Source organism: Leuresthes tenuis, unplaced genomic scaffold, assembly GCF_036924035.1.
Source record: "Leuresthes tenuis unplaced genomic scaffold, fLeuTen1.0.hap1 SCAF_4, whole genome shotgun sequence".
Taxonomy (NCBI): Eukaryota; Metazoa; Chordata; class Actinopteri; order Atheriniformes; family Atherinopsidae; genus Leuresthes; species Leuresthes tenuis.
Window position 1 is genome coordinate 16,423,138 of NW_027325358.1, and position 21,396 is coordinate 16,444,533.

Below are 21,396 nucleotides of genomic sequence, written 5' to 3' on the forward strand. Positions count from 1 at the left end.
TTAGATGTAAAGGCTTCTGTCTTTCCCTACTTGTAGACTTAATTATCGACACTGTAAAATTGTGCTGCATATGTTCCAAAGGCTGGTATGTCCTGGTATGCCCAGATCTCGGTTGATGTACCAATAGGGGGAGACAGGTAATCTTAAACCGTAGCAGCAGTGCATCTGTTAATCCCAACTGTAGTGGGTGTTGACTTTGATCCTCAACTCAACAACGTGGCTCTGCCCAAAATCAATCCATTGACCACAGCAGCATCGTGTTGCCTCTTTACTAAATTAATCCGCAGTGTTTCCCTCACAAATGGCATGTGTATGTGCAGTTAGAGCCAGAAACAACCGCGGTACAAGTAAATTAACTCAGCCCCTCAATTCACTGATCATAAATCAGATTATATGAGCTGGTCAATTGCTACTCCACCATCCAGAGCGCTGTATTTCAACATCACTCTTAACAAAATTAATCCAATTCCTCATCCCATTATTTCTCTTTAGTTTAAGTAACCAAATGCAAGCATCGACATTTCTGTGACCAAGGCGAAACACTTAGCTGGCTTTTCCATTCAATTCAGTTCAACTAATTTCCATTGAGTTTTATTTCTATGGAGACAAATCACAGCAAATGTCATCTCAAGGCACTTGGAAAAAAAACACAGTCCAATTCAAGCCGATTACAATCCAATTCATTCTAATACTATCAAAATATAATCAAATCCAAATCATTAAATTCCAAATTAGTCCAATTCCTACAGAGCCAAAAAAAAAAAAAACGGGAAGCCATTATTTCTCACAAAAAAGTAGGGCAGAGGCAGTTTGTTTCCTGTGGAATTATTGAGAGCTGATTGGCTGACACTGTTTCTCGTAGATCACAAATCATGATTTAGACCAAGGTTAGTAATGCCCACCTTATTGACATACACTTGAGGGAGCTGAGTGGAAAAGAAATCTATTAGAAACGTGGACAGGTTGGTGTTGAATCATGAGCTTGACCTGAGGACTATGCCTCCTCTATGACCCGTCATCCTGGAGTCGGTCCAAAACTGCAAAAAGGATTAATAAAAAATTTTAAAAAACATCTGCTACATGAACCAAATGAAAGCAGCAGATGAAGGGAGAGAGCTGGTAGCGATGCTAAGCTGGAAGAGTTTAGATACACAGAAGAGTGAAAACATGTTGACACACCAATGATCCTTAGAAATGTGTGCTAGAACATAACAAGAAGTGTGTTAATCAAGTTAACAATGAGAAATGTGTCACAATAAGAAGAAATTTTATGATATTTAGTCATAAAAGAAAAGCTAAAAGTCTTACAAACTCTGGTAACAGGAAGTGACGTCACACTAACGCGAAAATGTCAGCCATCAGATGCAAAGTAGGTATAGATGGCACCCACTAGGTTGATGCTAGGAGGCACATTCATAACATCACAGTATTAGTGGCTTTTGAGTGGTCTTTTGCAGACTCTGATTTCAGATCATGTCCTCAAAATCCTGAACAGTAAATGAAAAACAAGAGTTTAATACAAATAATTATCAGTCTTTTAAAATGTTTAAAGCAACTACTGTCTGACACATGTAGGGTGCAAATCTCAGAAATTTAGCTTTACTTTCCAAACAATTTACTCTTCAAACAACATGTATGAAAGTGGCTGATTTTAGTTGTAGCATGAAACACTGGTATAGAAGACGTGCATTTTTGGTTGATACATTTTATTATATACAGAGTTTGAGGTGACAATAAATAATTCACAGTCAAGTTGTCAGTAAAAGAATAGTTAACATGCCTCTTGATCTTTTTTTTGGGGGGAAAGGATAATTTTATTGAAAATAAATTAATCTAAAATGAGAAATACCCGTGAACCACAAGTTTTCAGTTTTTTTCCTTTTTTTTTTTTTTTTTACTGCAGTTCAAAATCATTAGAGAAAAAAATTTGGATTACTGCTACTAACATCAGTGCACAGAATTAAAAGAACAACTAAATAACTATGATATTAAATATTAATTCATATCTTCAAAAATGAACAAACACAGTCTGTTAAACAGATAAATAACTTAGTTTCTTATGATCTGAGAACTATCTCGTGTGAGATCCGAACATCAACACAGGCTTTGTACACGCTCCTCAGATTAAAAGAAAATCGTGGGAAAGCAGAAGAAAACAAGTAAGCTAACAGCCAATTTAATAACTTATTGAACTCATATATGCACTTTCCAAGACCATGGGACAGTGATGAAAGAGAAAAATACAGTATATTAGATTAACATGGCCCATCTGCTGGGGGCAGAGTCACGAGTAAGTACCATTATTATTTTTAGGAAAGACTTGCACTGCCTCTAATGATTTAATCTGGAACATGTTTACGGATTGATTTCCTAGGGTGGCTGTGGCTGATGTAGATTGGTCGTCCACTGCTGAGAATGTCCCTGCCTATCCTGTCCATGTGTTGACACATTGAAGTAGGGAGTCAGCACCACATTGCCCCTGATCTTTGCTTGTGAGTCACCTTGGATAAAAGTGTCTGCTAACATTTTCAAACGGAATGTCATGGCTTTGCAGGTGTGATAAATAGAAGGTTGTGCATGAATGAAACAAGAACATTCTTTTCAAAGTCAACTTTTTGTTACAAGGCTATGAATTATTTTTCTTTGTGTGAGTCTGTGTGTTGTTTGTTTGATGGCAGCTGCTAAGACTTTTATAAAGACGTGGGGTTTTTTTATGTTGTCAGTGCATTAAATCTTTAAAGTTCATTCTCTTTCTTTTTATAATGGTTCAATTCTCCCCTTAGCTGGAACTCTAAATGAAAATTCACTCGACTACTCATACGCTATGGCAGACACATTGTATGCTTTCAGTATCTTTGGTAAAACTACCAGCCAAATGTTTCATTAAACTTGTTTGGGGGAGTGGAGCATGAATATGGGGGCGGAGGTCGATTTTTGGTGTGGATGTGGGTTACTTATCAAGAAGGCTCTGAAAAGAAGATTCTCCACGATGGCCAATGTTTGATTTTTTTAGTTTTTAACAAAGATCTAATGAAATTCCACTCTGTTATCTGTTAATCTTCTTAACAAACAAGTTTGGGTGTTAAAATAGATAGAACAGACCTTCACTCTCGGCTGAGGATGCTCCCTGTGAGGCTAGATCAGAACATGTCTTTGTGTTGAAAGTGGATTGATATTTTTCATTCAACCACATTTAGCAGAATACCAGATCTGCCTAGTCAAGAGTTGCACATATTGCCAGAATGGAAGTAGTGAGGCTGATGTGAGCTTTGATAGGTTATGATTTGTGTCATAAATGCTGTGCTGGAGCTTTAGTCCTTAGCCTTGTCACAGTGAAGGATGCATTCTGCTCTCCCTTTTTTTTTTCTTCTTTCTTTTGTTTATGACCAAGTAATGGATGAACTCTGAATCAGTGTCGCTGCTCTTGTAGCACCTGCCTGTTTTTCTTCCATTTATTGGACATCCTGGGCTATAAAAATCCCAGATTACCGTATTACTCTGTTTGGGGGCAGTGTAAATCCCTGGGATTTTTACATTTGCTATTCATCAAACCATTCAGTTTTTCCTAGCAAACACAGCTCTTGGGATTAAGTGGATAAAGAAGGGGGCGGGGAATCCACTGTGTGTTGGCTCTTTTAGCGCACACTTGGGAGGATGATGGTCAGCAACCGTTATGTAATCTGAGTGGATTTCAAATGCATCGCTGTACCATTCTTCCCTGTGCTGCATGATGCTTTTATGTGCGTTTTACTAACGGGGTTGCCCACGCACACTATGAAACACACATCTACATCCTGATGTACAGTAACATTCTGCCTCCTATGCACCAAAGAGTCCTTCACATTGTGAAGGACACTGGCGCCTACCAGCACTTTAAATAAAACCGACCCTGAAAGTGTGTTTATAGATCGTGATCATATGGCAATGCTAAAAATAATGGACTCGCCGTATGTAACCACATGTCATCATATGCAATGGTTGTTTTTACATCCATTGTGTTGATGTCCTGTCATTAATGGAGCTTTGTGGCAGGATTATAACAATTTGACTTGCCCTGAATTGTGTTTCGCCAAAGAGCATTACTTAAAGGTTGCTTTCACGTTACCCTCAACAGTGTTTTCTCCCAATCCTGCTTCTTTGGAAGTGACAACTTCCTTTTGGGAGCCTCAGGAGCGACAGTCTTCAGTTCCCTCACATGGTCAAGTTTTCTTCTCTTTTTTTTCCCCTATGACAACATGTTCATATTACCTCAACAAACACACTATAGTTGACTGTTGATCGCAACAGTAGAAAATATTAAATTTATTAAATTTTTTCATATCTAATTGATTAATCACGCGCACAGTGAATTGCAAGGTTGGGTTTACTGTCTCCTTGGCCGCAGAGGCGAAAAACTATAGAAAACATTCAGCAGTGGGTTTGAGTTTCTTTTAGGCATGTCACCTCATAATAGTCTGGAAGAACCTTATAGGGGGGAAGAAAATAAAAATCAGGCAAAGCTTTTATTCATTCATGAAACATGTCATTGGTGTCATTCCACATAAGCCGAAGAAAAATGGTCTATTATTTAAGATTGTGTGTGTTGGATTGAGCGTTCTTAATGTTTCTATGTCTGACAGTACAATTGCACAATAGTGGACACAGGACCTGAACCTGGTGAACCTGACATCTTCAGATTAATGGAAGGGACTTTCATGTCTGAAAGTGGCTTAATTCAGCAATCCTACAATAAATGTTTCATTGAAAATGCCTCGGAGCGATGCTGGCCATATCAAATGGATAACAAGCAAACACTAGAAAAAAAAACCCATTACAGAATGCTCTGCAAAATTGACCATCAGCTTGCAATTGTGAGTAAACTGAACACAGGGCTAAAGCAAACCCTCCGTCAATATCAGATTTTATTTTGCATATTAACAGTTCCTGATATTCATGCATATAGTATAATGAGTTCACATGGTGGAGAGAAAGATCTGTCTTACTAAATTCAACGTTCCACCTAATGCATAATGACGGTACTGTAAGGTATAATCAGACAGCAGCAACCCACTTTCCTTGTACTCGGTGTAACAGTGTCACAGATGAGGTTATTCAAATTAATTAACTTCCTTTATAAACTTCTGGTTATACTTTCGACAAAGTTTTGTAGAAATATCTTATTGGCCTCTTAAACTGTTGTTTTCATATAACTGAAACCTGATATATCTTACTATATAACTACATGACATTTCATAATATGACATGACATTTCAAAATACTTATATAATGCATGATACATTTATATCATCACTGTAAACATGAAAACAAAACAGACATCATATATTCACTGCACTACATGTACTGTAGAGTCAAAGTGCTTGATCAGAGACAAAGATTAAATGCGCCCCTGTTCTTACTATGATTGTTCAGAGGTCAGATAGCACCGTACAGTATGACAGTCTCGACAGCTCAGAGGATAGAAGCTGCTTTATTTTTATATTTGGTATTTTTAATCGCTCAGCTTTAAAAAAAAACCAACAACAGTTACCTCCCAAAAACAGCATATGAGCTCGCGTCTCTGAGTTGTGGTTCAGACAGAGTCCACTTTCACCTGGTTATTGTTGGTCATGAGTGGCGATGGTTTACTCTTGAGCCTCTCCCCTGCATCGTTTGAGCTGTCCTGGAAGAAGATTCGAGCTGTGCACACTGACACCACAATACGCTTGTACTCCCGCCGGAAGTTCTGGTTCAGCACACCGTACACGATGGCATTAAGGCAGCTGTTGAAGTAGGCCATGAAGTAGCTGGCCACAAACAACCACTCGGGGATGAGGGGAATCACCACCTCTGGTTTGATCGCTACAGCCAGGCCGATGAGGTTGAGTGGCGCCCAGCAGACGGCAAAGAGCACAAACACCACAAACATTGTGACAAAGTTTCGAACGTCATGCGGCGTGAGCTTGGGTCGATTGTCTGGCTTGACCCGCCTCCTCACCTGTATGACCAATATCCAAATGCGTAGGTAGCAATAGGTGACAATCATGATGGGTAAAATGAAGTGGAAAAAAACCACTGCGATTGTGTATGCGGAGCTGGCCGACTGTTCAAAGGTACAAGAATAAACTCGTGGGTCATACTGAAGTGAACCCACAAACAGGTTGGGCACGATGGCCACCACAGTCAATGCCCATATCAGTATCACATAGCAGACAGAGTTTTTGTCACTGTACAGCTTATCATATTTGAGGCTGTGACAGATGTAGCAGTAACGGTTGATGGCAATGCCGGTGATGTTGAAGATGGAGCCGATGACGCTGACACCCATGAGGAAGCCACTGATCTGGCAGTGGACGTAGCCCAGGTTCCAGCCATTGTGGAAAATGGCAATGAGGACCAGAGGGTACGGGTAGATGGCCACCACAAGATCTGCCACCGCCAGGCTCACCACAAAGATGTTCCCTATGAATAAAATAGGCAAAGGACACAAGTCAGTGACACCAAGAAATGTTCCATAAATCTGCACGAATAAGACCTGAAAGATCAGCAGACTTTCACTGAGGTCTTTAACATGAAAAAATGCAAAACAATTTTAAAACACGGGACAAAATGTTACACTGAGTTGTTTACTCATTAAGGAAAAAGTAAAGGTATATCAACCTCTAAGGTCTTATTCACCCTGGTATTTTTCATTTTTCAGGGCAGTTTGGCCAGTTGTTCACATGTAAAAACTGCTGTTGGTCCCTGAAAACAGAACTCTATCCATAGTGAAGATATGGTATTTAAAAAAATGTCAGTGTGGCTTGCCGTGTCAGGATTTTGCCCAAGTGTCTCTGTAGTCAAGGTAGTTTTCCCTTTGTTGGCATGGTGATGGTAGAAACCAGGAAGGGAGTGTCAATGCAGTTTTGTTAACAGATCATTCTACGCACATTTTACTCATCATTTTCACCTAAATGTACAGTTACCTGCCCACCACATGGAAGACCTGAGGTATCAGAATGTGCTACAGACATCACTACAACATAATCCAACACAGAAGCAGCCGCAAACCTCGATGGCTTTGGATGAGACCCAGTCAGACCAGTATGTGGTAGGTCATCAAGAGAAAAAAAAAAGCAGACATTAATGGAGAATGGTGAGAGAATGTTCACTGTTGTCCTTGAGTGAGCTTCTTTGCCTGCAGACTGTAAGCTGCAATAAGGATGCTCTGTATTATGTAAAGAAGGAGGAGAGCCGGTTCTTCACAACACATGAGAACCGCAGAAAAAGATAAAATGTAACTTCTCTTCCATTGGACAATTTTCCTGTTCATGAGGAGAACATCAGAACACTGATCAATAGCGATGTTCAATCCTCTCTGAAAAGAGCAATAAGATTTCTTAGTAGCACCTGGTACTCACGTTCATATAAAAGCAGGGAGTTTTTATTAAATACACAATGCCACAGCGCCATGTTTTGTTGCTCGTCTAAGGTTGAATTTACTTGATTTTAAAACCAAGTAAGCTTCAGATGTTTTTTTTTTTTCAATGATGTCCTGATTTGTTAAACCTTAGAATTAAAAAAAACAAGTGTTCTGGGTTTTTTTCCCCCCACATCGCGGTCGATGTTCACTACGGAACAAATACCAACTTTCACATTAAAAAGCAGAAAATCACCACTGCAAAAAGGATCTGCAATTGATTGGATGGATGACTGTCACCAGCTCGGCCCACTTCAGCCAGAAACTGTCCCGAGGTGAAGTTAAAGTGTGACCGTCAATCACTGTGAATCTGTCAAACTGACGATAAACTGAGTGAGGGTCTGAGTCAGTTTGAGGCTCTTACTTTCATACTGCAGGGACCTTAAAGGGAGAATATAAGCCGCCAATCTTTAGAGACAGTCTTTTGATAATGAAAAACCTGTGGTATTTCTTTTTTTAAATAGGTTAGCAATAATTTAAGTATGCATGAAACATTCATAAACACCAGTTTAATTCTTCAGAGACGTCCATCTGTTGAGAGGGATTGCAACTGCAAATCTTTGTGTGTGTGTATATGCATTTTAGTGATTCTGTCACATCATAAAACACAAATACGCTCCCCTGATGATTTGCAGACTGTGGAATTTGACTGTCACCTTTTGATGTTTGTGAATAATGAAAAGGAGGGAGGTCCCTTTAAATAATGCACGTTTGAAATTGTCAGCAAGCGCTCCACAATGTGCGCGCTCAGCAAGCACAATCTACAAACTGTGTAGCAAAGCGCACGCAAGTTTACTTTTTGTTACCAAAGGAACAGAAAACACTTCACATGGTTAGTTAGATAACGCACAGATGTGCCAGAAACTGTTACCGTATTTCAAAATGACATGACGTGCATGCGGTGGTATTACCGAGCCACAGAGCAGATTCACAGCATTCACATATATCAGAGGAACGTGTATAGTAATGAGCATCATCACTGTTGGGAGACATAGTGACAAGCCTGGATTCAGTTTACATGAGTGAGAACACCCTGTCACAAATGATAAGATACATTTACTGTATGTCAGGTGAAATATAAATGGCTGCTGTATCTCCACAATGACTGTAGTGCACGAGCCACTTTCAGTTCCGTACTGACTTTTGGGCAGACAGTATCAGACACACACCTCCGACCTCCCGACAGACCTGTCAGTCTCTCCAGAGCATTGGAAAGAAAAACCACAGATCAGCAGAGTGGGCTGTTTTCTCAAAAAGGACCTGCCAACCAACTGCCAGGGATCACATGTGCCTATTAATTAAGTTTTGTCCTTTCATATCTGTCATTCAGTTGCCCTCTGTAGGGAATTAGGGGCACCTGCTGTTGTCACAAGATCACGTTGCGGCTGGAGGGTACGAGTATGTGCGTCTGCTGTTGCACATCTATGGTGAAGGCTTATGCCTGAACATTCCTCTGAAGGCACTCGCAGAGGCTTGTTTCACATATGCTTTTTCTGTGTGCATGTCATCCAAGCAGTGTCATAAAGATACAAAACACATGAAACTCTCAGTCAGTCTCAGTCGACATTACTGGTGAAAAAATTCAGGAATTTTAATTTTTGATGAGAAACTTAGTTCCCTAAAACAAACAAGGACTCAAAAGGACCCATAATATATAAAACCCGCACAAAAGCGGCGACGATTCAAAAGAAGTTTACCAAAAGAAACAAAAGCGAGAGCACCTCACAAACCAGCCATGCAGTGGGTCGTCGGATCTGGGCAGTTCCCCCTAACCGTAAAATCCAAAAACTAACCTAACAGAACCAAAACCAAAAATTGACTGACTGCCAGTGACTCCCACCTCAACTTGGAAAATAACCAGAGAGCAAAAGCTAAGAGGATAACATTTTCAGACTGGAGATGGACTAGGACACTGTGCCCTCTGGCTTTATAAAGCCATGTGAGCCTATCCAGCCAATCACTGAGGAGGGAGAAGACACGACAGGTTAGTAACAGGGAAAGGTACATTAAACACCTCGACACAGAGGCGCACGTAAGAATTGTACTATTGCACAATTGTATTGTAAGTCAAGTTAGTTGTCATGCTATCTTATACTGTATCATGTTTAAAGCCCCCCCCATTAGCATGACATAAAACATAAATAAATACAAATCTATAATGTCTGTTTAACTATGCCGATCACTGTCAGTCAACTATTTGACTGAGCAAATATTATTCACCGTATATATAATATAATATATATAATTCACCGTATGCTTATTTGCATGCGGTGCATTTAAAGCTATGCTAACAGCTCAAAATGGTACAGAATTTCCAGTCTCTTTAGAGGGGCACGGTTGATGTGTTGACATCAGTTAATCCTCCGTTCTCAAAGGTGCTGCCAAAAGGGTCTTTGAGTTGTCTTGATTTAAGTCATCACTTAAGTCAGTAATTGAAAGGGCTGCAGTTAGTGAAGCTGCTGCACTGTTTTGCACAGACAGCTACTTTTTCTACTTCAGTTTCTGTTATCTCATTTATAACAGTGAGGGCAGCCTGATTAGTAACACATGCAATGAAAGCGCAAATGATAACACATCCTCCGAAATGATCCTCAAAATTCAGTTTATTATAACTTTGATGTTGCCTCTTTACTCTGGACACATCCGGCAGTCATCATTAACATTCCTTTGGACTCGTGTTTACCTAAAGAGTGGCGAATAAGTCCAACATTCACCCTCCCTTCAGCCATGTTTGTATCGGTGCTGAACTCCTCGGGGAAATATCTGAGTCCTTGGCAACCTGCTGCAGTATTTTCACCGGAGTTAACAAGTTAAGGTGTAGTTAATGGTAAGACTTTGCATCAGACAAGATATCCAAGGACTGAACGCGAGTGTCTTCCGTACTGTTGACAATGAGTGAAAACGTGCTTGTAGGGAGTGGGTTATAGTTGGTAAGAATTTGTTCCTACATTCAAAGAGGCTTGAGACCACATGCAAGGAGTCAACTTGATGGGCCTCCCCGTCCTTTCTTTGTCTGTTATTTACTGTAGCAACACCCTTGGAGGATTTTAAACTCTCACTTAGTATTAAGAGTGTTGACCTTGACAAGGTGAACGCCTATGGGCAGCTGGTTCTTTTGGCTGTTGGACTCTCAGTCGCGGTCTCTGTCACTGTGACTCGTCCTGTGACTGACACATCATTCTGAATTTTCATTTGGCTTGAGGGAGAGATATGGCCTGATGCTGTGTCCCTTTTCCATTTCTGCAATCCCACACTTTCTACCAAGGCCTGTTAGGATTTAGGTACAACTGAAGCCCATCTGAGCATTTCTCCCACTGTAGCTCGCAATGAATTTGGACACAGTCCAGTAAGGCAAAAAGATATACAGTTCATTTTAACGCCAGCTTGACTTTTCCCATGTTTTGTGGTGTTGTGGCAGAATCTCAAAATGAAATATGGTGATCATATCAGCCCATGACAACTACATGCTGTTCTATCACTGCTTCTCAGACAGTGATTTTTTTCAAACCTTCTAAATCACAGCTTATTTTGTCATCAACATTGTTGAGAATGGGGCATTTAAATAAGGAATATATTTAATTCTTTCATTTGATGGAAGCTGAATGTGTGAGGCATCTGTGAGCAGCAACCTTGAGTTCCTGGAACAGACTTTCCAAATATTTTAGACCTGCCGGTCACCTTCTTTTCCTGAAGCCACAGCAGTCACATAAAACGGTTGCGATTCCCACTAATAGGGAACATGAGCTGGGTTTACTGCTAATGTGTTATTGCAATGATAATCCTTTGAAGTTTAGAGTAGGTCCAATCAGGTAGTTTATTTTCTTTTTTTTTTTATCTCTCTTTTCTACTTGCTCATTGAGTGCTTACATCCGTATCGTTATTTGAAACATGTCTGGTGGCTCCTCTCCGCTTATCTGCACTCAAATCATCCGTCCATTCACATAAGCGTTGAACTCCCCACTCCCGTTCTAATCACCGTCTCTCTGTCACTTTTAAAAATGGTGACCCCTGAAGCAAACACCCACATAAACAATGGCTCAATCAGTTATAATGGGGCACTAGCCCTAAATTAATAAGCCAATTACTTATCCATATTTAATCAGAGGAAATTTAACTTCATATGGCTTCACTGGCTCATGCATCCTGTGGGAACACAGATGTCCCAATTACACAGGGGCTTCACATTTGGCTCTGTGTATTCTTCCTCCAACCTCACCGGCCTCCCGACGTTCTGCTTTGAATAAAAACAAAAAAGATTGAGCACAGCACGAGACTTTCACCCCCATCCTTTTGTTTCCTCCAGACTGCTTTACATGACAGTGGAGGGGTTGCATTTTTCATTCGAACAGACTGCTGTTGTACTTTGAGAGTTGTGCTGCTTTTCAAGCCTTGACACCTTTAAGCACTCTGGCATTTTGACAAGTTTCTAAGGAAGTTGCACTCTGACTTTTGTCACAAATGTGAATGAAAAAGACAAAAATCTCTCCTGAAAAACAAAATACAAACCATTTTTGATGCAGGATTACTACGTTAATGGTATTTGTTCACTCGAGCGTGAAAAGCAATGAGCAAAAACAACTCCAGGCAATACTTTGCTTTATTTTTGTGTGTCCAAAGCTGTGAGGAATTAGTTTTTTATCTCACTTATGACATTTATAGAAAAATAAATAAATCAAAAGTTAACATTTTACACTGATTCCATGCAAGCTAACTCTAAGTTACGCTCACTTTGGCAGCTCAATTCAACTTTTTTTGACAAGACTGAGAGGGACCACTTTCTGAGGAAAAAATTTAAACTGATGACACCCTCCATGGTGGTTTTTGTTGGAAATGGCACATTTAGATTCCCTGCCATCACAAAGGTCAAAAAGACCTTAAAAAAAAAAAGAAGGGAACCCAACAACACCATAAGGCAGGGCAGGCAGGTAGGGTTTATCAAGAATATTTTTACATTTGGGGGAGAATATTTTCCCACCAGTTCAACAAAGACGAGCTCCCGCTTCACACAGTTCTGCAGTTTGCATTGTCGCTGTGTTATGGGTACTATAATCTGTACTATGTATCTTTTGAAGGCAAACTGTCTCAGAAGCATCATGCTTCAATATTTCTACTACATGTTACTTTAGAGACGCTCACAATGTTCACAATGTTCCCACAATGTGGGAAAAGTCTGCCTGATAAAGCATAATGAACTCACATGCAAGGGTCCTTGGATACACTGATTTGTATTAAAGCTCTATAAAGTACATGTAGTTTGCTGCTGGTGAGTGTCATGTAGTCTCTGCATGAATAAAAAGAAATGAGCAAGAAACCGGAGTAAAACAAACCACATCTACTGCAGAGAAGACATTTTCATCCATCCATCCATCATCTGCCGCTTATCCGGGGGTCGGGTCGCGGGGGCAGCAGCTTGAGCAGAGAAACCCAGACGTCCCTATCCCCGGCCACTTCCTCCTGCTCTTCCGGGGGGACCCCGAGGCGTTCCCAGGTCAGCCGAGAGACATAGTCTCTCCAACGTGTCCTGGGTCTTCCCCGGGGTCTCCTCCCAGAGAGAGACATTTTCATTAATTTGTCTAATTCATAGGACGGTGGAGCCTCCTGTTACATAGGACTAATTCCTCTTGGAATAAGCATGCTTACATCTGCTGAGCCCATCTATGTCTTCCTTCCCACAGTGAGAGAGATAGGGTCGCTGGATCACATAGTCTGCAGCTGAATGGTAAAAATAAAATCCCCTATGACCAGTCCTAAAGTTTTAGATAACTCGACTCTGTTGTCATGGCTGCCTCATTGACACTTCTCAGTCATTTTCTTTTTTGGAGTCTTTCCACAATGTACTTTGCCCCGACATTGGTGCTGATTTAAAAAGCTTCTGATCATTTATGAGGGTTTTCAGCTTGATTTCAGATTTCCAGGCGTTGATATACAACAAAACACGAGTGGCTCCAATCAAGCCTGCAGGATTCTGAGGTCAGTAGTGGAAGAAAATGTTGTGCAAATGTTGAAGGTCAGCAGCAGGTGGAACCAGTCTGAATAAGTTAGACTTGATAGGTGGTGCCCTTACACCCCGAATGGACAAAAGAGCTTGGCGCGTCATTAATCAAGGTCAAAAGTCAAGTCTAATTGCATACTGTGTGAAAGAAAGTTACTGAGGTCAATGCGAATCTGCAGAAGAAGCAAGAAAATAGTCTTTAGTTTGTCACCTGCAGGAGAACGTACAGCTGATCGGTCATTTTAATGTATGTTAATGTATGATGAACCACCGCAGCAATATGAATACATTTCAATGTCTCAAGGATGTATCAGCTACATGTAGATTTCATAACATTACACTTTACTGCATTGTATGACACTATGTTGGCACTACGTATAGAGTCAAACGCATACCTCATACAATCAATGTCAATACCAAAAGATTCTATTTTCCATGCCAGGGTGACGTTTGGTAAAAGCTGTGCTCACCAACAAACCAAAGCAGCACAAAGGGGGCCGTATTTATTATGGCGGACCCCCTTAGACGTAACAAGAAATGCACAACTACTAAACAGTCAACTGTCAACAATCAAAGGAAAGAGGCAATAAATCCCATACAAACCAAACTCAGGCAACTTGTACATCTCGTATCAACTGGTCTACACGTTTATATTTCAAAAGGTCTATCATCTATACTGAATTATATGTACCAATGGATCACCATCCCATCAACGAACATGTCATTAGAGTCCTGTGATTTAACTGGATGAACATGAACCCAAAAAAACCCCAAAAACTAATCAAATTGAAAAATAAAAATCTGACAACATTAAAAAAAAATCCCATATAGGACAAGCTGTTTCATCCAATGTTCCCTCAACCAAAAGATTTTATTTTTTCATATTCTTTTTCCTCATGGATTAAATGTTTAAATATTTAAACCTAAATACTGAGCAGATATAGCCGAATCAATACGGCATAACGGTTCAACTTTATGCTCAACATTGTCACAATTTACAAACAAAAACTAAATAAAAGGGCCCATTTATGTTTGCATGAACGAATCAACTGAAAAAACCAAAGCAAAACGCTGCAAGATGAAGACGCATGTTTATATTACAAATTCTTAAAACAAACTAAACTGTGATGATGCTGTGTGGGCGTTTCATGAGCTTTTTCAAAGGTAAAAAAGCTCCGGGTTTACCAAAGACACAGATGCACTCGCATGTGCATTCATTGACCTTGCTGCCATACTTTAGTACTTTCAATAGGTCTTTGCCATCCCTCTGTTATTACGGAGACCTCACAGAATTATCTTTTGTGTGCCTATTTTTATCTGTCATCATGACTGAGCCACTTCTTGCTCATGCATGATTCAGTGATCTGTAACTACTTTAACAAATATGAAAGTCTGGAATAAAGAGGAGTCCTTCATCATGAATGGAAGGAAGTTATGCATGCATGTGAGTGTGGGTGTGCGCGTACACGTGTGTAAGTAATGTGCGTTTGGCCAAGCTCACTCGTGATATCTACGACTATATCGCGAACAAAAAGAGAATTGGATTGTAGTGGTACTCGTTCCAGGCAGAATTAGTGTCACAATCGCGGAGCACGCAAAAATGTGACAAAATAAAACAGATCAACAACTGTGGCGTAAGAACTTTACTTAAAGTGTAATAATAATAACCCAAAAAGGGAACAGGCAGAGGAGAAATTGGAAGAAACAGAGGGAGCAAGATGAAGGCAGCGTTACCAGGAAGCAGAGTGATTACGTTCCTGGGTCACTATTGGATTTGCTGGTATTGTGTTTATGAATGAAGCCACTGACAGCCATGGATGAAGACTCTCGGCACGTTTAATCTGCTCACGTCTCCTGCGGAGGCTATTTCAAGAGTGTGGGATGGATGGAAAAAATGCACAACGTACCGCACAATGAATGATAAAACATACATGCATAATCTGTCAATATCCATCTCCTTTACTGTTTGAGAATTTGTCTTCAGCTGCTACCAGAATAGAATGAATACATTGCAGAGGAAGAACTTCGACGGAAGAGGTTTAATCCTAACCTGATGGTTTCAATGAAAGAAGGGATTTACAAACTGACCTCAAGTACCCTCTGTGCAAGAGCACTACCAACCAGCAGCGGTGGAACAGAAAGCAGCATTACGCTCTGCCAACCCGATTTTTATTTCCATTCAGCGCCATGGATGATTTTACACAGCCGTATGTCGGCAGAGGATGATTCAAATCTTTCAACAAAGTGTTAATCACAATAGCCAACACCAAACACACACACACACACACAAAAAAGGCTGACGAACCATGACCATGACAACACAGTTTTTTTCTAATTTTTTGCGGTCCATGCTTTAAACCAAGGTTACGTCCAGACTCGTGTGCTTCTGAGCAATTATCTCATCAGGCGGAGAAGGTTTCCCCATTGGGCAGGAGATTCCTTTGAGATAGTCTCAAGTTAGCACACAATGTCCTCTGTCCTGCAAAATTCTTAACGGCGAAGAATTGTTAGGGTTTTTTTTGTTTTTTTTCAGTTGGAGGAATTTGCCACAGAAAATGAAGATTTCAAAAAAAGCAATTTGTTGTTTCTTCTTCCCTTTTTTTTTTTCACTTGACAAAGCCAGGATGTTCTGTGGGTTTCAGCAGTCGGATGCAACGTAAAACAGGCTTAAACAACATCTCACATCGAGTGAGATTCACCACTGACTTGACCCACCCCTACAAGAGCTCAAAATACCTCACGAAAGTGTGTCAATCCCAAATTGCTGGACCTCTTTCTTATAGCAACCACTGCAGTTTTGAGCATTATGTATTGTGAAAACACCTGTCCGCCACTCTTACTTTCTATGTTCAGGGAGCAGAGATGACAAAACACCACGGGTAGTGTCACACTGGATGTCAGCCGGGCCCCCACAGCTGGTGGCATGACACAGCCTGACAGGTCCAGTCACGTCTTCCAGATAAAACCCCCTAGACAACTTGTCCAATGTCATGTTGTCAATCTGATTACATAGTCTTCATGTGTCACGGACTCGTGGCAAAACACAACATGAAAATGAATCTGTTTGTTAGACCATGATTGAAAATGACCTATTTTTGCAACTCTAATATCTGTATTAAACACCCAACAATCGTCCTTAGCTGTGGCTGTATGAGGCTTTATCTTCCCATCGTGCTTATCTTGATGAATGTGAGGTCACTGCGGGCTGGATACTGTACGTTAGATCCCAGAGGAGCTGTGGACCGGGTAAACCATGTGGCTGCAGCTCTTGTAGCTGCTGGTGCTGCTCAGATTTACAGTACTCCAGCTGCTCCCCAGTGAGCTGAGGTTCAGCTACAGCATTATATCTGTAAGATATATCCTGTCAAATCTTTACTATGTGAAATTCTAAACAGAAAACATAGAGCAGGGACAGCAGAAACTTCCAACTGATCCCATGTCCGCTACTGGCTTCCGAAATTGATTGTCTTCAGATTCACAAGTGAATGTTTTTTCTGACTTGATTTTAAAGAGTGGAGCCAATCTCTTGACTCTATTAATCAGTAGCAATTGAAAATGGGGTTATGATAGCTTCCGGCATAGATGCTGTCCTTTTTTCTCTACAGAACAAAAGGTTTATCAAGATCCTTTGGGGTGATTTAGAAAAGGTATAGCCTCCATTCTTTAGAATACTGTCAACATTGTCTTCGGCACATACATCAGAGTACGAATCACAGCTGAGCAGACGGCGGTGCAAAGTCAAGCAGTGTCTTCCCAGTAAGAATCTAGCAAAACATCGCTGGTAAGCAGAGGCATTAGCCGAATATTCATAAACTAAAATAAAAAACGCAACATATAAACTCAAACTGAAGTAATCTCTCATTCTTGCTTTAAGACTGATTGGCATTAGCGTTGGTCATTTGCCCTTTTCACATATCAGCTGTGCCTTATTGGCATGAAAAAGATAAACCACCTTTGCTAACATCCCAGAGTCTGCGTTATACTTCCTAACGCTGAGTTTATGGTCGTTGTCTCAACCTTGCCAGCTTTGAGCTGTGCACCTGAAAACAGCAGTTTTTTGTTCAATATGTCCCTTATTTCCTCATTTTTTTATTCCCCTAAAACTGTCAACAGAACCTTTTTTTGTGCAGGATTTTGTACAGAAAACATGAGGACACTTGCTTTGGCGCTATGAAAATTAGGTTTACTTTGAATAGGTAAGACTGGTTCCTCTTTTCTTCGAAGAGCAACATTCGTAAGAAATACAAACTTTTACATAAAAGAAACGCACGCAAACAAGCACAAAACAGCAGTCATTCAAATAATGTTCAAAAAATGTTAGGCAATTTTCTTTTCTCGGCTTAAAACACCTAGTCCACCACCCACCCCCCAATTACCCTCAAAAAACCTCTCTCTGCGTGGCCTCCATCATGTGTTCCACAGGTGATACCACTCAAGCAGAGTAGCTGTCTGAAAGGCAGACCAGCACAGAGCGTGGCAGGGGGTTGATGGGTTGACCCAGATAGCAGGAGGCTGACTATAAGTTCAACCAGGACACACGGGATTGGTTTGAATAAAGAGTAACACTAACCGCTGCTTCTTGTGTCTCTGTATCTCTCTCAAACACTGACCCCCTTCACTGGCCCGGAACCCGTCTAGAGCTCCATCTGCTTTCTTGTTTACTTCATGAATGCTCAACCAATTCCATCAGCAACTCAACCAGACGCACATGCAAAATGCAGACGTTGCTTCAATTCTTGATGACTGAGTGAAAACAACAGTCAAGTCAGAGCGCACGTGTTGGTCTGCAGACTGTATAGATCAACAGAAGTATTGTCTGCAGATGGTCACATGGATGGTGCGGAAATAATTGATCATATTCCTGGTTATGCTCAAACTCCAGCAGGTTAGAAGATGATGACAAAGAGCCTCAAGACTTTAAACCAGTGTTTCCCAGTGAATGGGTCGTCCTCAGCCTTCTGCAGAGCTTAAAGACCTGACCCATTCACTTGAATCAGGTGTGCTGGAGCAGGGAAACATGGAAAATATGCAGGGCGGTGTGCCTAGAGGACCAGGATTGGGAAACACTGCTTTAAACTATTACATAAAGCCACCGATGATAACGATAATGATAAATTGAAGCGTGACATTCTCATGGGACGTCTAAATCTCTTTTTAATTTTTTGCTTTCAAGGGTGTGGTTGAATAATTCCATTCAAATCAATTGATGTCGCCGCAAAATAGAAATTTAATGATGGTGCGATGCTGCAGTATCAATGGATTTCAGGGCGCCTTCCCATAACCAACCACATCTTTTAAAACCTTAATACATTCTCAGGTAAAAATGCCCAACGAGCAAATTGTAAGACTTTATGTCTTTTGTCAATTGTTGAACATTAAATGTAAAAACTAATTTGCCAGACTCCATACCGGCAGAAAAGAAAAACTCCTTCGAGCACTTTTCCCCATATTCGTGCACACACGCACACAAACAGCAGCCAATTACAGGGCGGCTTGGATTCCCATTTGCAATTACGAAGCAGCGTGATCTCGTCAGAAGATTGGATTGATCCCATTTATGTAATTTAGGTCCCTAGAAAGCAAGTATTTAATGAGGAGTTACTGCTTCTCATTTTAAGAGGAGCACACTCATCATGCTTCAAGGTTACGGAGGTTATTGTACAAAAAAAAAAAAAAAAAAAAAAACTGCTTCAAATTATCCAGAATACTTCATTTCTTTTCGACTTTTGAAAACACTGATTCCTGTGCAACAATTGCGTGATAGCCGTCGTGATTCGAATGCACCGTTTCCGTCGGTTCTGCAGAGTTTGCATGCATAGAAGTTTCCACTTTTCATCATCGATATGCTTAATGTGGAGGCATTTCATTCACTTGTTTCATTTGCAGCTCGGTATCAGAGATCAGAAATCCCGTGTTTTCACAAACACCTAAAAACCACAAAACTCTTTTGTGTCCATCATCGAAAAGTCGGTTAGAAGCAGGCGAACAAAGTGGTACATTTAGCATCTAAAGATGCTCATTCACAGGAGTTGGTGCAGATCAAAACAGAGATGGATGGGGTTGGATGTACATTTTTGGCCGCGTCTCTAAAATGAGTCGTTTCTATCTATTAACGAGATGGATTTTCTCTGCATGCCATTGTACATTTCCTTTGGTATGAAATAGACTTGCGCGTTTTTTTTTTTTTTGCTTCTCAGTGTGCATATGGTTACGCTGCAGGTTTTACTAATGTTTGCAATAAAATAAAAGTTGAACTCCACAGTACATATCTCTATTGTTATGGTGCTTAATATTAGGAAAAATATTAGGCGACGAAGCAGCAATCGAAAGAGTTTTGTGCCTGTCATAGAGCTGGGGATCCTCCGTACATTTTGATGTATATTTGCTGTTCCCATGGTGAATTGAGGTCAGGCGACAGTTTAAGCAACCGCTGAGCTTTATTACATATGATTAGTTTCTGCAGCAGTTATTTCCATCATCCTATCTGACCCCAATTGACCAGTAAGAGCTCAATGTAATCCCCTTAAACCATAGTTGGGATTTTTCTTCATTTATGTCATCTTTTAATATTGTTCTCATACTTGCATACCATGAATTTGATGGCTTTGAGAAGATGAGACACGTTTTACTGCTGTGCTTAACAGCTTATCTTACAGGGTTTTTTTGTTGTGGTTTTCCTCTTTATGTCACTCCAAGTATATGAGATGGACACAGAATGTAATTTCAAATTTACTGACTGGAAAAGCTTTGCCTTAAAATCTTATAGTGAGCAGCCAAACGTCATAGTAATACTAATCCCTACATTAAAAGGACACAATCATTGTTTTGCATCACTACTTTCCTCATTCATGGGTCTCTCTGTCTCTCTTCTGTTGCAGATACGTGATGCAAAAGATCAGAAGTTTTTAAACGCTGTCGGTGCATTTACAGTCACAAAAGCAATATACAGAAACTGTATCCCGAGTGTGGAAAGAATGGGCCGACGGTAAATACACACACAAAAAAAAAAAACGCGTCTTGTTTAAACAGCTGGAAAATAGTCAATCACCCACACATGCTTGTCACAAAAACACTCCCTCTTTCAGTCTGTGTGTTTCACACACTTCCAAATATCCTGCAAAACGGTGACATCAACACAGTGGCGGTAGAAAGAAGGAGCACAGAAACAATGAAAAAGAAAAAACAAACAGTTTTCAGGAGACTCTTCTAACTTTTTATCTAAAAAAAACAAACAAAAGTACAGCGGATTCAGGATAATAAGCACCGTCAGAATACATAGTCTATGCTTTTGTCAGTGACACTAATCGTTTAGGCGATACAATGTCGGAAAACAGTGAAAAGTAAGTGATTTCATGCACTGCCACGGTCCACACATCAGTTGTTTAATTAAGAATTCTCTGACACTCGTACAAATAGAAAAACCCTACATCTGAGAACATGGAATTTGTGCTCGACAGTGTTTTCCACCAAACAACTTCACCGATTAATATTCTTCCTCTGATAATAACAGCCGACGTGATGTTTTTCACTGACTGTTCTCTGGAGAACTCTCTGTTTTCATGTTACACCCCGTGGCTTCTTTGCTTCAGTTCACACTCATTGTACAAATGATTTTTGTGTCCAACCACAGCAGGCAACTGTTTTATAATGCACCAGCCTAAGACCAAGCAGCAGACTGACAAAGAAAATTACTCACGAACATGGAAGCACATTACAGGGCAATAGCAGTGTTTTAGAAACATAGAAAAAGAACTGCACGGTACAGTTGATGCAACACATGCATAATATCTTGTTATGCAGCTCCTCTAAAAAAATAATGACACATGAATGCAGATTAAAGATGATTCTGACAGTTGATTTTTTAAAACTCAACCAGCCAATCAAACTCAATCCTCACTTCAATGAGACACTGGAAGCCAGACTCCCCGGTCTAAAGTAGGCATGTTAGCCAGACAATAACTTTCCAAAC

At 40.4% G+C, this 21,396-nt stretch overlaps 1 protein-coding gene across 1 annotated transcript in view; it reads right to left on the reverse strand.

Moving 5' to 3' along the window:
- Positions 1-4,758: 4,758 nt before the first annotated feature.
- mtnr1aa (melatonin receptor 1A a) overlaps positions 4,759-21,396 on the reverse strand; it is a 35,296-nt gene continuing 18,658 nt past the window's right edge. Inside the window, exon 2 of the mRNA XM_072384820.1 lies at positions 4,759-6,438. Within this exon, the coding sequence (XP_072240921.1) occupies positions 5,570-6,438 (869 nt within the window). The 3' untranslated portion in view covers positions 4,759-5,569. The remainder of the gene's footprint in view (positions 6,439-21,396) is intronic.